The sequence below is a fragment of the Otolemur garnettii genome, unplaced genomic scaffold (genome assembly GCF_000181295.1).
Source record: "Otolemur garnettii isolate 467f Iridium unplaced genomic scaffold, OtoGar3 scaffold00099, whole genome shotgun sequence".
NCBI lineage: Eukaryota > Metazoa > Chordata > Mammalia > Primates > Galagidae > Otolemur > Otolemur garnettii.
Genome location: NW_003852494.1, coordinates 2,415,359 through 2,433,129, shown reverse-complemented (window position 1 = coordinate 2,433,129; position 17,771 = coordinate 2,415,359). Strand labels below are relative to the sequence as shown.

General features: G+C 42.7%; 1 protein-coding gene across 1 annotated transcript in view; it reads right to left on the bottom strand.

Annotated features, from left to right (window-relative positions):
* Positions 1–3,553: 3,553 nt before the first annotated feature.
* The window catches only part of WDR66 (WD repeat domain 66), an 80,411-nt gene continuing 66,193 nt past the window's right edge, over positions 3,554–17,771 (bottom strand). The window contains exons 19-21 of the mRNA XM_003796008.3: positions 6,445–6,673; positions 5,321–5,422; positions 3,554–3,823 (exon numbers count right to left, since the gene is read on the bottom strand). Coding sequence (XP_003796056.1) covers positions 3,723–3,823; positions 5,321–5,422; positions 6,445–6,673 — 432 coding nt within the window. The 3' untranslated portion in view covers positions 3,554–3,722. The remainder of the gene's footprint in view (positions 3,824–5,320; positions 5,423–6,444; positions 6,674–17,771) is intronic.

Sequence of the window (17,771 nt, the reverse complement as noted above, 5' to 3'; positions counted from 1 at the left end):
CATTGTTGTTTGGCGGGTCCGGGCTGGGGATTCGAACCCGCCACCTTAGGTGTATGTGGCTGGCGCCTTAGCCGGTTGAGCTATAGGCGCCAAGAATGGGTATTTTTAAATAGTTGAAAAAAATCAACAGAATATTACATGACATGTGGAAATTATGAAATCCAAATGTCAGTGTCCATAAGTGAAGCCTGACTGAGATGCAGACAGAGTGTTCCTTTCTGGTTGCTTTTGGGCTACAGTGGTAGGATCAGAGAGCCCAACGGAGAACTTTTGGTCCAAAGAGTCTCAACCTTTACACTCTATGTCTTGACAGGGAGAGTTGCCAACCCTGATACTGAAGGCCCTGTGAGGACCTGGCATTCACCTTAATTAAAAGCTATGTCAGGCTCAGTGCCCGTAGAACAGTGATTAGGGCACCAGCCCCATGCACTGGGGCTAGTGGGTTAAAACCCAGCCCAAGCCTCCTAAACAATAATGACAACTGCAACAACAAAAAAATAGCTGGGCATTGTGGTGGGCACCTGTAGTCCCAGCTACTTGGGAGGCTGAGGCAAGAGAACAGCTTAAGCCCAAGAGTTTGAGGTTGCAGTAAGCTGTGTGACACCATGGCAGTCTATTGAGGGCAACATAGTGAGACTTTGTCTCAAAAAAAAAAACAAAAAAAAAAACTAAGCTATTAAAGGAACATTGATGCTCAAGTTCCATCATTCTGTAAGTGTTTGATAAGGGTCCATTGTCCAAACTAGGAGAGATTGGTGGGCACAATGGCTTATGCCTGTAGTCCTAACATTGTCAGAGACTGAGGTGGGTGGATTGCTTGACCTCATGAATTCCAGACCAGCCTGAGCAAGAGCCAGACCCCCATCTCTACTAAAAATAGTACAATTAGCCGGGTGTTATAAGATGGTGCCTATAGTCCCAGATACTTGAGAGGCTGAAACAAGAGGATTGTTGAAGCCCAAGAGTTTGAGGTTGCTGTGAGCTATGATCCCACAGCACTCTACCCAGGGTGACAGATTGAGACTTTGTCTCTAAACAAAACAAAACAAAACAAAAAAAGAAAACAAGGAGAGATCTCTATTTGAGCAAATGTTAATAACACTTGCTCAAACTCTGGGATTGGGAGAGGTTAATTCTCACCAAATGTCTTCTGAGTTCACAGGCACAGTTTCTGCCTGTGATAATAATAGCTGCTGTCATACTTTGAGTGCTAGCCTGCGCCAGTAATGCTTTACTTGCACCATCTCTTTTAATCCTCACAACCACCCCAGGAGTTGTTCCAGGAGGAAACTGAGGCTTAAGAGCTTAGCCACACCCAAGGGCACTCAGATATCTATTAAATGGCAGAAGCAGAACAGGAGCCCAGCCAAGTCCAGAGCAGACAGTATGCAAATAAGGCACTCACCTGCTCAGGAGGAGACAGGGCTAGAATAGAGAGCTGAGGTTGGGGGAGGTTCCTTATCAGAAGTAAGGAACCAGGGCAGCCAGCCAGGCCCTGTCTCAAGCATACAGGATGCTTTTCTCAAAGGATCATAATGTACTTTTTGGTGTTCAGTTTTTTAAGAGATGGGAGGCTCTGTGTGTTGCCCAGATGGAATACAGTGGCACAATCATAGCTCACTGCAGCCTCAAACTCCTGTCCTCAAAAAATCCTCCTCCATTAGCCTCCCAAAGTGCTAAGATTACAGGCATGAGCTATGATGCTTGACAGTGGTCGTGACACTCAAAGTGTCTATGTCACTTTCTGTCATCACTGCGGGGACTCGCACCCTCACATCCTACCTCCTCTCTACCTATATGGCCAGCAGACTGGGCCTGCCCCAATGGGAGGTGAAGAGGCCTTTGGGGGCCTGAAAGGGACACATTGGCTGTGCCTTACCTTTGTCAAATAAGATGAGAAACAACAAAACAAAACCACCTACAGAGAAAGAGGAACCCACAGTCAGAAGGGTCCCCATGGCCAGGCTGGGCTGGGAGTGGGGTGAGAATACTGTTCATACTCATCCTGCTGTCCATGACTATTCTGGACACCTAGATCGACATCCATGGCTAGTGTGGCCACCTCCCGCTACTCTGATACAAAGATGCTGGAAGCTGGAACAGCTCAGGCCTGCATGGCACAGTGTTCCCAGCTCACTACCCAGCCATAGGGAGTCTGACTCTTTACTGGTCAGTTCTGCTAGGACAACTGTTATGGCATATGTGGTCGATCAGAACAAAATCTAAGGGTGCCAGACTGAATGAAAGAAGCGCTTGATCAGTGTCCAGACTGCATCCAATTCTGAGTTATGTTTTGAAGGGAATAAGTCATTTGAGAGTTTCCTGTTCACTAATATGTCCCCATGAACTTTTTAACTGGCTTGATAATATATTTCCTACGCCCTTAGCAGCTGTAAAATTGATTCATAGAGCTGTTTGTCTTTTTGTGCTTTTTAAAAAGAACAAAATGTAAACTAGGTTGCAAAGCCCTGGTGACATGATCTGACAAGCTGGTGCCTGCAGTACCCTGGCCCATGCTGGCTGCCCCAAGGTCACAGTGACACAGCCTGGTTTGGGTAGACAGTTCCATTCCATGTTCTAGGGTGCTCCAAGAACTCTGATGGTGTCAGATTTCCACCTGAATGCTGTGTAGTGGGTAGTGCTTTGCACGTGATTAAGGATGCTGTTGCTATTCTTTTTCTCTATATAGACTGCCCCTTAGGAGAAAGGTCCTTTAAGTGGATCAGAAATGTTACCTCAGATACTAGTTTCCCTGGGGAAGAACCTGGTTTGGGGGGAGGGCATGTTGGATTGAACACACCAGAGAATAACATTTGGCACATTTGCCTAAATGAGACCTCAGAGCTGATGATAAGTGTCTAAAATCAAACCATAACTTTCATCTCTTCACACTACAATGCTATGCTATTTTCAATGCTAAGATACCACTGTACACTGAATTAGTAATGTACCCTATATGTCCCTGAAGCTGAGAAACTGGCCCCTATTTTTGCCTACTACATGTTTTGAAGCCCAGTGGAGTGTGAGGTGGCAGCTCCAGCACGCTGGCTGGTGTGGTGTGAGGCAGACTCTGGCCTCAGGGGTGGTTCTGCTGTGTGGTTTTGCCAGGTGCAGCAGTCAGGGGCTGGGGCTGCTTCTGCCTTCTCTCCGGCAGTTGCCACTGGGGTTAAGCATGGCTAGTGATGCTCTTCATAACAGCTGCACACAACTGCTTGGGTGTTTTGCTGGTAGGAAACCACAATCAAGGACTCCTGGGAGCTCTGAGCACATGGCACCCTCACTTGAACCTACCAACAGGCAGGGGTGAATAAGGCACACTAAGGCCGAGGGTCCAGGTGGCACTCCAGGGAAATGGAATACAGCGGGCCACTGATCGTCATTTCCCTGGACCACATACATCCTAAAAAAGGCCTATTGCTGGTTGAGGCTCTCTCTGCCCCTCTTGTGCAGCACTGCCTTGGAGCTGGGTATCCAGCCACCACTTACACCTACCTGCCAGTGTTTTCCTTGCCTACTTTTCTATTCCAGAAACAATGGAATGTTCAACTTTGTAAATTCCGTTGCTTAACAGAAATTTTCTTTTAATGTCTAAATGTTCTAAAGATGAGAGTGGGGCTAGGGAGATGTAGGAAAAGTGGTGCCTCTTGGAAAACACACACACATCCACACACAAAGTCCTCTGAGCTTTAAACATTCCTTACAACTTCAGTGATCATCCTATCCTATCCGGAATCTTCTGAAATGGCTAAGCCAAGAATTTCAGTCGTGAATATTTCTGCAGTGATTTCGTCTGGAAGTTCTTCTTCAAGACAAATTTCTGCACCTAGCCAAACAAGAAAAGAAAACCAAATGCCTTCACAATGATTAGGTTTCTAACTCAAAAGTATTTTCCAAAAACACAAGAAAATGCTACTAAACAAAAGCAAGATACTTTGTATTAATGGTTTAGCTTTGATTTCTTGAAAACGCTTTGATGACTGTAGGGGTGTATAGCATACCCCCTGGGTGAGGGGCTTTACCTTAGAAACAAAAACAATATAATCTAAACATTTGCACCCTCATATTAATCTGGAGAAAAAAAGAAAAAGAAAAATGTTAGGTAGAAATTGGCTAAAATCCCTCCTTTATGGAATGGAGCACTGTCAATCAAAATCTTTGCAAACCTCACTGGAAACTCTTAACCATGCGGTATCAATGATTTTACTATTTCTAGATTCCTAGGAGCATGACATAAATGTGTAATAAGGGGCAAGTTAAATTCTGAGATCTAAGGTACGCAAACCTCATAGGTTGGAAATTACCCATGAGATACTAGAGTCTAGAGCTATCTGAGTTTGGGAAATTTTTTTAATGTGACACAGGAAATGGACAATGAAAGGAGAAGGAGAAGGGAGACTGGTGAGTGCTCTGCTCCGCCCCACCCCAAGCTTCTCAGTGGAGATGCTCTAGCACAGGCAGGCCCAGAAGCAGGCAGCTTGGATTTCTTTTCCTGAACTGAAATTCACAACCCTAACTTCAAGTCCAGGGATGAAGGAAGAAGGTGAAAAATACCTAGGCTGTAGGTACCTAAGGCCAAGAGCTGGAGGTAGCAGGAAGGGAGAGGAGGAGGAGGATCGTTTTTTTTTTTTTTTTTTTTGAGACAGTGTCTCACTATGTTGCCCTGCGTAGAGTACTGTGGCATCATAGCTCATAGCAACCTCAAACTTTTGGGCTTAAGAGATTCTCTTGCCTTAGCCTCCTGAGTAGCTGGGACTACAGGCACCCGCCACAACCCCTGGCTATTTTTCTTTTTTGGTTGCAATTGTCATTGTTGTTTAGCAAGCTTGGGCAGGCTCCAACTGCCAGCCTCGGTGTATGTGGCTGGTGCCCTACTCATTGAGCTACAGGAACTAAGCCAAGGAGGAGGATCTTTAAAGACTTTAAAGTTCAGGCAGCTTAAAGCTGGGCTCAAGCTGCCCCTCTCTGAGTCTCTCTTGGCAAACCTCTTCTGAAATAGCTGAAAACTGTATCCTCTGTTGGTGGCCGATATGCACCCGCCCAAGCTGGAAAGATACACAGTTCAGTGGAATAAAGGGGAAAACAAGGCCAGAAGACACAAAAGAAGAGCAGAGCAAGGGAACAAAAGGCTTCCCTCTCTTAGACATACCTACAGCTCACTGATCTTTTCATAACTTATTCATGTGGGATTCCCAGCAGACTTACTCTGTTGTGTGCATAGTCTTAAGGAGAGCGGCTTGCACCGATCAGGAGAAATAAATGCACTTAAGTTGGCAAATGCGTGTGCCCCGGCTACATGCCCAGACAAAGCCAGCCACAGTACCTTTGAAGGAAGAGGTTGCAGGCTCAGATTTCCACCCTTCAGGATTCAGGCCGAACAGCGTAGCAAAGCAATCAGACATCTCCTCTTCTGTCATGTGCTCACCTGGGTGTTACAAAGTAAAAAGGTGGTTGTTTAGCTCTCGGGGCTAAGCATAATATCAGGGCTTAGGGTTATTACTCAGAGGTCTTAAAGAAAATTATTCTATTATTTCCTTTTATTAGACACAAAAACAATCAAGAGAGTCCCATGATGCTGCTGTATATTCTTCCTTACGTGGTGTTAAAGAGGGTGCTCCAACCAGGGAGAGTATGTGGGGCTTGTACAGAGAAATAAGGCAACTGGCTGATAAGACTGGACTCAGCTTTATTACAAATTCCCTCATTCCTAGTTTGACTGGGATAAAAATGTCATCTAGAGAAAAAGCCTACTTGACTTTCTCACATGAAATAACAAGGAAAAGAGTAAGTAAAAATAAAAAGGTTTACATTGTTGTGGTTTCATTTCCCAAATGCATCCCAATCTTAAGGTACCCCGAGAGACTGATCAATTGGCATTTTTATTCTCATTTCACAAGTGAGGACACTGTGTCTTGCAGAGTTTCAGGAAGATGGAACAGGAGTCTCATTCTTCTAGGCCAGGAGCGGTGGCTCACACCTTAACCCTAACACTCTGGGAGGTCGAGGTGTGTGGATCACCTGAGTTCAGGACTTCGAATCCAGCCCGACCCCATCTCTAAAAATAGAAGGGTACTGTGGTGGGAGCCAGTAGTCCCAGCTACTCGGAAGGCTGAGCCAAGAGAATTGCTTGAGCCCAAGAGTTTGAGGTTGCTGTGAGCTGTGAGGCCATGGCACTCTATCAAGGGCAACAAAGTAAGACTCTGTCTTTAAAGCTCTAAAGAAAAAAAAAAAGAATCTTATTCTTTTGGTTTCTAGGTCAGAGCCTTTCTCATTACTTCCTGCTGCCAGATGTATAGGTTGATAAGCAGCATCCCATGGCTGACACCCTATCAAATTATTGTCCTTTCATGAAGGGTAAAGATTGCAAAGGGTCTGTCTCCTCAAACTCAGTTCTCTCCATTGGCCATACCCATGGATGTCACCAGATACCCTTATTTTTGTACGTACCTTTAGTTAGGAGCAGTTTCAGGAAGTCCTCTCTTTGAATAGCCTTTTTTCCTTTTGAATTGGTATAACCAAGAACATTAAAGCTCTCTTGGACGCCACTCATGGTGTTACCAAAAGGTGGCCTATGATTAACATAAACTTTGAGGAAATCTGGTAAGTTGATTTTGTCAATTAGCTTTCCCGTTTCCACGTACTCACTAAATTTGATTTCGTTAAACATATCATCAATCTAGGGAAAAGATTTTTTAAAAAGACTGAAGTCAACAGAAAAATACTCACATATACTTCTAAAAATTGGAGAGTAACAGAAAAACATTCACAATTAGCGTAGAACATGTCTGTTACATATTGACTTGTGTCCTCCAGGATATAGGACAGGACCTCCAGGACCTCAGAATATTACCCTGTTGGAAATAGGATCATTCCAAATATAATTTGTTAAGGAGTGGTCACATTGGGTGGAGCTTGTGGTTCTGTGGGTAGAGCACTGGCCTCATATACCAAGGATGGCAGGTTCAAACCCAGCCCCAGCCAAACTGCAACAAAAAAATAGCTGGGCATTGTGGTGGGCATCTGTAGTCCCAGGTACTCAGGAGGCTGAAGCAAGAGAATCACCTAAGCCCAGGGGTTAGAGCTGTATCTCCTGCCAGCTGTATCTGAGCTGTGATGCTATAGCACTCTATTGAGAGTGACAAAGTGAGACTCTGTCTCTACAAAAAAAAAAAAAAAGTGGTCATATCGATTGAAGTAGCTTGGGCCTCCAGTATGACTGGTGTCCTCATAAGAAGAGGAGAGAAACGCACAGGGAGAAGATAGCCACGTGAGGCAGAGGTCCGAGTGATATGGCTTTAAGCCAAGGAATTCCAAGAACTGCTGGCAACCACCAGAAGCTAGAAGAGGCAAAGAAAGATTCCCCCCAGCAGGGTCACATGGCCTGTTAAGACCATAATTTTGGCCAGGCGCAGTGGCTCATGCCTGTAATCTTAGCACTCTGGGAGGCTGAGGCAGATAGATTGTGTGAGCTAACAAGTTTGAGACCAGCCTAAGCAAAAGCGAGACCCCGTCTCTACTAAAAATAGAAAACATGAGGCAAGAGGATCACTTGAGCCCAAGAGTTGGAGGTTACTTTGAGCTATGATGCTACAGTACTCTACCCAGGGCAACAAAAAAGCCCTTAATTTTGAACTTTTGTGAAAGAATAAATTTCTGTGACTTTAAGTCATCTAGTTTGTGGTACTCTGTTATGGCAGCCCTAAGACAGTGTCGAACTCATCAACACTGGCATGAATACAATATAAGCACAAGCACTGTCACCAACAGTGTTTCATTCTATTCTTATATCTAAGGACCTTACACCTAAGGACCTAACAGTGTATCAACTACTTCCTCACCTATGAAGCAGATATTAGTTTCATTTTAGAACAGAATCATCAAGAATTTAGGAATTAGGCTCGGTGCCTGTGGCTCAAGTGGCTAAGGCGCCAGCCACATATACCTAAGGCGGCGGGTTCAAATCCAGCCTGGGCCTGCCAAACAACAATGATGGCTGCAACCAAAAAAAATAGCCAGGCGTTGTGGTGGGCGCTTGTGGTCCCAGCTACTTGGGAGGCGGAGGCAGGAGACTCGCTTGAGCCCAGGAGTTGGAGGTTGCTGTGAGCTGTGATGCCACAGCACTCTACCCAGGGGCACAGCTTGCGGCTCTGTCTCAAAAAAAAAAAGAAGAATTTAGGAATTAGGAGGTGTCTGTAGCTCAGTGGGTAGGGTGCAGGCCACATACACCAAGGCTGGTGGGTTCAAACCCAGCCCAGGCCAGCTAAAACAACAATGAACTGCAACAACAACAACAACAAAACAGCCAGTCATTGTGGTGGGCACCTGTAGTTCCAGCTACTCAGGAGGCTGAGGCAAGAGAATCACCTAAGCCCACGAGCTGGAGTTGCTGTGAGCTGTGATGCCATGGCACTCTACCAAGGGCAACAAAGTGAGACTCTGTCTCCAAAAAAAAAAAAAAAAAAAGAGATGAGGTCTTGCTATGTCATCTAGGCTGCTTATAGCCCTCACTATAGCCTGAAACTCTTGGGATCAAGTGATCTTCCTGCCTCTGTATCTCAGATATCTGGGATTACAGGTAAGTCACCATTGCATTGGGCTGGAAAACTTAATATTGTTACGATGCTCTCCAGATCTACAGATTCAACCTAAACCCTATCAAAATCCCAATTGGCTGTTTTTCAAGCTGGGACTGAGTACAATGGCTCACTCCTGTAATCCTAGCACTCTGGGAGGCTGAGGCAGGTGGATTGCCTGAGCTCATGGGTTCAAGACCAGCTGGAGCCAGAGAGAAACCCCACATATAAAATAGCCAAGCATTGTGGTAGGCACCTTTAGTCCTAGCTACTCATAAGGCTGAGGCAAGAGGATAGCTTAAGCCCAAGAGTTTGAGGTTGCTGTAAGCTGTGACATCATAGCACTCTATGCAGGGTGACAAAGTGAGACTCTGGCTAAAGAAAAAAAAAAGTTCAAGCTGGTTTTAAAATTCAAATTGCAAGGTAAAAAGAATACCCAGGCCAGGTGGGGTGGCTCATGCCTTTAATCCTAGCACCTTGGGAGGCTGAAGTAGAAGGCTCATTTGAGCCTAGGAGTTGATGCCACTGCCCTCCTCTATGTTGGGTGACAGAGCAAGACTCTATCCAAAAAAAAAAAAGCATAGCCAAGATAATTTTGAAAAAGAACAAAGTTGAAGAACTCACACTTGCCAATTTCAAAACTTAACTACAAAGCTGCAGTAATCTAGACAGAGTGGTTCTGACAAAAAGATAAATAGTTCAATGAAACAGTATTAAGAGTCCAGATATAAACCCTCACTTTTATTATGTATTGATTTTTGACAAGGATGTCAAGTGAACTCAGTAAGGAAAGATAGTCATTTCATCAAATGATGCTGAGACAACTGGACATCCGCATGTAACATGTGGACTCCCTTCCTTACATCACATATAAAAGTTAACTCCAAATGAGTTAAGCTTAAACTATAGATGTATAGATGTATAAGCTTGAACTATAAAATACAACTATTAAACTATAAAACTCTCAGAAGAACACATAGGCATAAATCTCTGTGACTTAGTATTAGGAAAAGTTTTCCTAGATATGACACCACAAAGCACAAAGTGACAAAAGAAAAATTGAAAGAAAATTGGACTTCGTCAAAATTAAAAACTTTTGTGCTTCAAAGGACACCATCAAGGGCAGCACCTGTGGCTCAAAGGAGTAGGGCGCCAGCCCTATATGCTGGAGGTGGCGGGTTCAAACCCAGACCTGGCCAAAAAAAAAAAAAAAAAAGACAACATTGAGAAAGTGAAAAGACATACTACAGAAAGGGAGAAAATACTTGTAGATCATATATATGTTAAGAGATTTGTATCCAGAAAACACAAAGAAAATTTTTGCAAACTCAATGACAAAGAGACAAACCAATTAAAAAGTGGGCAAATGATTTGAATAGATATTTCTGCAAGAAGCTTTATGAATGGTCAGTAAGCACATGAAAAAATGCTCAAATCAGCAACTGGGGAAATACAAATCCAAACAACAACGAGATACCACTTCCTATCACCAGGATGCCTAAAACTGGAAAGACACACACTAATAAACACGTGAGGATGTGGAGAAATCGAAACTCCGATATGCTGCTGGTAGGAATGTAAAATGGTGCAGCTGCCATGGAAAACAGTTTGGCCACAAGAGATCAAGCATAGCGTCTCCATGTGACTCAGTAATTTCTCACCTAGGTATATGCCTAAGAGAAGTGAAACATATATTCTCACAAAAACTTGTACACAAATAGCCACAACAGCATTATAATAAGGCTGTGAAGTGAAAAATATCCAAAGGTCTATCAGCTGAGAAGTGGCCAAATTAAAGGTGGTCTACTCATACAATGGGATATTATTCAGCCATAAGAAGGAACAAACTACTGATACATGCTATGATGCGGACAAGCCTGGAAAACACTACAGTAAATGAATAAAGCCACTCACTAATCCAAACTAGACAAAAACCATAACATAAGGCTGGGCGCGGTGGCTCATGCCTATAATTCCAGCACTCTGGGAGGCCAAAGCAAGTGGATTACCTGAGCTCACAGGTTCAAGACCAGCCTGAGCCACAGGAAGACCTCATCTCTAAAAATAGCCAGGTGTTGTGGCGGGAGCTTGTAGTTCCAGCTACCTGGAAGGCTGAAGCAAGAGAATCGCTTATGCCCAAGAGTTTGCTGTGACACCACAGCACTCTACCTAGGGCGACAAACAAACAAACCAAAAAACCACCCCACAACATACTATAGCTTCTATTCATGAAATACCCAGGGTAGGCAAGTCCACAGGGCTAGAAAATGATTAATTAGTGATTGGCTATGGCTGGAAAGGTGGAGTTTGGGAGAAATAGGGAGTAACTGCTAATGGGTATGGGGTTTCTCTTTTGCATAGTGAAAATATAAAAGTGGATCATGGTGATGGTTGCACAATACTGTGAATAAGCTAAAATCCATTGAAATATACATATATGCTTTGAAACAGCAAATTGTATGGTTGGTGAATTCTATCTCAATAAAGTTTTTGTTTTTCTTTTTTTTATAGGACTAAAGAAGAAAAGCACCAATACCTTTGTGTTCACTCCCATGCTTCTTCCCTTTGCCATCTTACTCCCTCCGTCCCAGGCAATCACTATCTGAATTCTCCATTTGTCACTACTTCCCCATTTTGTGTAGTTTCATTACATGTGTACGTATCCCTAACCCACAGATTGTTTCCTTTTGTTTCAAAGATTTTTTGAAAAGGCGATCATTTTAGACCCAGGCACTTGCTCTCAAGTTGTCACCTGTACAGTTACAGGATATAACTCATTTCATTTCATTCACTTTCAGACTTCTGTCACTTAGATTCATGCATCTGTATGAAGAGGAAAGAAAATGTGATGATATTTTGCTCTAAGAACTTTAAAATATTCCCTAGGGACTACATTAGGCCACCTCACCATAGTTCACAAACAGTATCTGATTAGGGATAAAAGAAAGTTGTAACTTGGGACAGTGCCTGTGGCTCAAAGGAGTAGGGGGTGCTGGCCCCATATACCAGAGGTGGCGGGTTCAAACCCAGCCCCGGTCAAAAACTGCCAAAAAAAAAAAAAAAAAAAAAAAGAAAGATAGAAAGCTGTAACTCCAAGTTCCTAGATTCATTTTTTGAGAAAAGCTTTCTTTTTTGCCACTAGCAGATGACCAGGTGATTGTACTAGTATCATTATCCCCCGGAGAATCTAGGCTCACAAGAATTTTTAGATACTCATTTTTTGCAACGTAAAAAAGTAATAATTTTTAAACTTTCCCCTCCTCTGGGGAAAGTCAGTCATTGTGTATTTTCCACATTTTCTAGAATAAGCAAAGGGTGCTGACATGTCTGGATTTGAGTGGAAATGTGGTGCCAGTGAATGCAGGGTTCCTCACAGGACTCCTTATGTCACTGGCAAAACACAAGGAAGAAAGAAATAAAATAAAAAAACAAACCAACCATTCCTCCTTGCCATCAGCCTCTCTCTGTGATTTGGTTTCATCCCATGGTATAATAGTCAGATGAAATTCGGAAACCCTAATTATGTCTGGCAAAGGGCTAGGAAATAGTAACTTATTTTAACATCTATTTTTTTTGTTTTATTTATTTATATACATATTTTTTGAGACAGAGCCTCAAGCTGTCCCCCTGGGTAGAGTGCTGTGGCATCACAGCTCATAGCAACCTTTAACTCCTGGGCTCAAGCAAGTCTCCTGCCTCAGCCTCTCAAGTAGCTCGGACCACAGGCGCCTGCCACAATGCCCAGCCATTTTTTTGGTTGCAGCCGGCATTGTTGTTTGGCAGGCCCGGGCTGATTCGAACCCACCACCTTAGGTGTATGTGGCTGGCGCCTTAGCCACTTGAGCCACAGGCGCCAAGCCAACATCTATGTTTTAAACTAGTACATTTCCCAATAATTTGTGGGATTTGGAATTTTACAAAGAGAGAATAAGAGCCACAGAAAAGTGGGAAATAATTCACTGCCTCCCCCTCCCCCAAACTAGGAATTCTACTTTGGTCTGTGAGAATGAATCAAGAAGTAAATCTATCTTTGTGTGCAATAATTATCAACAGGTAACCAATCCAGTGACTTAGGGGGCTAAGGTGGGAGGATCACTTGAGGCCAGGAGTTTTAAGACCAACTTGGGCAATATAGCAAGACCCTATCTCTAAAATTCAAAAATTAGTCAGGCGTGTACTGTGATCATACACTGTACTCCACCAGTCTTAGCAACAAAAGTGAGACCCTCTCTCTAAAAAGAAAAAAAAAGGTGACCAATTTCTTCCTATTCCATTCAATCAATGTAGAACAGGAATTCAGAGAACACCAATTTTTCTTTTTATTCTTTTTTTTGGAGACAGTCTCACTTTGTCACCCTCAGTAGAGTGCTGTGGTGTCACAACTCACAGCAACCTCAAACTCTTGGGCTTACGTGATTCTCTTGTCTCAGCCTCCCAAATAGCTGGGACTATAGGCGCCCACTATAATGCCTGGCTATTTTTTGTTGCAGTTGCCACTGCTATTTTAGCTGGCCAGGGCCAGGTTCAAACCCGCCACCCTTGGTATATGGGGCTGGCACCCTAACCACTGAGCATCAGGCACCATCCAAGAGAACATGAGTTTTTCTTTTCTTTTTTTGAGACAGGGCCTCAAGCTATCCCCCTGGGTAGAGTGCTATGGCATCACAGCTCACAGCAACCTCCAACTCCTGGACTCAAGCAAGTCTCCTGCCTCAGCCTCCCAAGTAGTTGGGACCACAAGCGCCCGCCACAATGCACGGCTATTTTTTGGTTATAGCCGTCATTGTTGTTTTGGCGGCCCAGGCTGGATTCGAACCCACCACCTTAGGTGTATGTGGCTGGTGCCTTAACTACTTGAGCCACAGGGGCTGAGCAGAACACCATTTTTCAAAGCAATGCCATGCAAGCCTGTATGGAGTACCCTCTACCCTGTGTCTTGGTCTAGCTCTGAGTATCAAGAAGAAAACAAAAATCTGTAATCTAACCACGTGATCATGATTTCTGTGAAAGAGTTGGGTTTTCTTCCATGCATATAAAATATATGCATATTTTTTACAGAATTGGTATCATATTACATAATTTTGTATCCTGCTTTTTTCCTTTAACATTGTATCTAAATGATCACCTAGTATTTTCAGAGAAGCCACATAAGCTCAACGCAACATTCCAGGAATGGCTGCTTGAAATAACATTACTGGTTACAGATACAAATGAACCATTATTGATACTATATAAGTAATTATAAATGGTAACACTGTTTTATATGAGTGTTATACTATGTATAAATGCACATTAAATTATGTATAATTTTATGTAGAAAGAAAACACTATCCGGGAGCAATTATTTACATATTATACTATAAAATTTTAACAGTATTAATATACACCAATGCCACTATTTACTTTGAACCAGTGGAGATGGAGGCTAAAAGTACGATCTTGGATGACAGACTTAGGTTCAAACTTTGGCTCTGCCATTTCTACCTATGTGAACTTGGGTGAGGTAGTTAACATTTATTATCCTCATGCATTGGCCTTTTTTTTAAGCTTATAAAACTACAAATGTAAAATGCTTAACAAAATGCCTAATTTAGCTGGGTGTTGTGGCGGGTGCCTGTAGTCCCAGCTGCTTGGGAGGCTGAGGCAAGAAAATTACTTGAGCCCAAGAGTTAGAAGTTGCTGTGATGGCTCGGTGCCTGTGGCTCAAGTGGCTAAGGTGCCAGCCACATACACCTAAGGTGGTGGGTTCGAATCCAGCCCAGGCTTGCCAAACCACAGTGAAGGCTACAACCAAAAAATAGCCGGCATTGTGGTGGGCACCTGTGATCCCAGCTAATTGGGAGGCAGAGGCAGGAGACTTGCTTGAGCCCAGGAGTTGGAGGTTGCTGTGAGCTGTGATGCCATAGCACTCTACTGAGGGCAACAAAGAGAGACTCTATCTTAATTAAAAACAAAATAAAAGCTCAGAGCCTATGGCTCAAGCAGCTAAGGCGCCAGCCACACACACCTAAGGTGGTGGGTTCAAATCCAGCCCAGGCCCGCCAAAACAACAATGTTGGTTGCAACCAAAAAATAGCCAGGGGTTGTGGCAGGCGCCTGTGGCCCCAGCTACTGTGAGCTGTGATGTTATGGCACTCTACCCAGGGGGCTGTGAGCTGTGATGCTACGGCACTCTACCCAGGGGGATAGCTTGAGGCTCTGTCTCAAAAAAATAAATAAATAAATAAAATAAAACAAAATGCCCAAAACAAGTAAACACTCATCAGACAGTAATTATTCTTCTCATTATTACTTTCTATGCACTTGCAAATTAGAACATATGTAATCATATCATAATATAAATTATCAGAGTTACATACTATAAATTATCAATGTAATATATGCTTTAACTCAATTCAGAAACAGACTAAAGATGACAAAAAGAAAACCAACTCATCTGGGGGCCACACTTTGAGAAGTGCTGCTTTTAGACCACAGGGGTTCATGTGCCAAAATGAATCAGCATGAAGCTTGTGATTTTCAGTAGAGAGTAATGCTGGGTAGCATTGCGATATACAATTCTTTGAGCCCACATCTGTCTCCCCCGTTAAGCTGTAGCTAAAGCGTTCATCTCTATTGCCTTAGCAGCTTAGTTCAGAGCCTGGCACATCAGAGGAGCTCAGAAAAATGTTTACTGAAGGAATGAATGAAGTAAATAAACAAAGCGAGGCCACTTAAAACTCACAAGAGGCTTATTTAAAATAATAACTACTTACTGCCCTAGTTAATTTCTTTCAGTTTACTAGTAGTTACTGGGCATTTGGTTTAGTGCAAGCCAAATGAAAAGCAAGTCACTTAATTGTTAGAACAGTCTTGCACTCTGTGAAGGCAAAAGTAGAAATCTTATTTACACATGTATAAGTAAGAAAAAAAATTAAAAAAAAGAACAGTCTTACACTGTAAGACCTTTCAATCTCAGTTCGTCAGGAAATACAGTAGAACCTCCATACAGTAGCTGGGACCATGTCCCTGTGTTGACCACCTCCTTAAGTTGACCTAATTTTCAGAGACCAGACATGTACCACATGTACATAACAGCACAGTAGGCCTAGTTCCTATGTTGACCACCTCTGCATGTTGACCCCTTTGTTACAGCCCTTTGGACACTCAACCTACAGAGGTTCTACTGTATGCATGTGTATGTGTGCGTATACATACATGTATATACACGTGTGTATATACATACACATACATGTTATATAACTACATAGTAACAAGTGAGCAGGGAATGAACAAATAATATCTGGGCTCTGTCCCAAAATAATATTCCAATCTCCTAGAGGAGAATCTACATTTATAAAGGGAGAAGATGAAACTTTCTTGTATGTGAAATCATCTATAGAAACTATGAAACCTAAGTTACGGTTCCTTGAGGAATATTATATACTTTAAAGATTTTTCATATAAAAATGGAGACTGGTAAGAGCAGCCTACCTTGACTACCTTCTGCTTCTGAGTGCAGTTTTCTGCAGAAGAAGGGAATGGCTAGGAATTCTTTGGGGAGGGTTATATTCTGTATAATTTGGCTTCAATTTACCACACTGACTAGCTTCAAATTCCCAAGGCAATTATAATGACGTATGAAAAACATAAATAATGTATAGTCTTTGGGGCACTGGTTTGAGTCTCTGTGTCTGAGCCTTTTATGTAACCAAGTGTTAAAATACTCCTAGGCATACTAGGCAGACTTTATGCAACATCTTGAGGGAGAGGGAAAAGCTACTTCTTAATAGGAAATGTGTTGTTAACCATGGCAAAGCCTGAGTTTAAAAGTTTCAAAGTTGTGAAAAGATTTTTTTAAGTCACTATAAATCTGACATGAAAACAAAAGATCAGAAACTTTTCTTTGTGTAGCTTTAGCTATAAACTAACTCATCAGCTAACAAAGTTTGCACACTGACGTGGGGCACATCTGGATCACAGGGCCTTCAGAAAATGTCTTCAAAGAGTAAATGCATTTTTTTTTTTTTTTTTGAGACAGAGCCTCAAGCTGTCCCCCTGGGTAGAGTGCCGCGGCAATACAGCTCACAGCAACCTCCAACTCCTGGGCTTAAGTGAGTCTCCTGTCTCAGCCTCCCAAGTAGCTGGGACTACAGGTGCCTGCCACAATGCCTGGCTATTTTTTTGGTTGCAGCCATCATTGTTGTTTGGCGGGCCCGGGGTGGATTCAAACACGCCACCTTAGGTGTATGTGGCTGGCGCCTTAAGCCACTTGAGCCACAGGCGCCGAGCCAGTAAATGCATTTTTTAAAGTGGATAAAAACCCCTGGAATCAAAGGGATTCATAAAAACAATGACTGAGGCAATAGTGGCAGTGAGGGGGAAACATATACAATAGCCAGTGAAAATCTTACAACCACCATTTTTGTTTTTAAGTTATTGTCAATGTCACTTTATAGCATTTGTTGCAGACTAACCTTTTTCCTGGATAGCTTTTATTCATCGGCAAGATTTTGATAGGTTGCTAAGCTTTATTTTTTGCCATTGACAGGGTGAGTAAGCCTTCAGTAATTAGGCTTCCTTATTTCCCTCAGGAGCAGAGAAAGACCAGTTGCTAGGTTTGGGTGGGGGATGTTCTGTGCCTACCTCCTTCTTTAGCACCCTGTGTAACAGGTGGGTGCTGGCTTCAAGGGCTGAACACCCAAAATTCCCTCATCCACAAAGCAGAACAGCATAGGGTTTCAAATCAGGACTCCTGAATGAGAAGACTGCCATCAATTTGATGACTTTTGGACATTTATGTAAAGATCAATGGTTTATGTAAAGTATGATTTAGGTAAATCCAGAAAAATCAGATACATATACCAGGTAAGTCAAGATAATACAAAATTTTAGATTTTCAGAAAGAGTATTATAAACAAAGAAGCACTAACTCAGAGGAATATTCAAGTAAAGGAGTTTTAGAATTAATCATGAACCCATAGATGGAGATATAATGATAAAAACAATAATACTAGATAATACTTTTCTTTTCTTTTGAACAGGGTCTCACTCTGTCAGCCAGGCTAAAATGCTATAGCATCATCATAGCTCACAGCAACCTTAAACTCCTGGGCTCAAGTGATCCTCCTGCCTCAGCCTCCCGAGTAGCTTAGACTAAAAATTCACTGCTGCCATACCAGTGAATTTTTCTTTCTTTCTTTTTTTTTTTTTTTTTTTTTT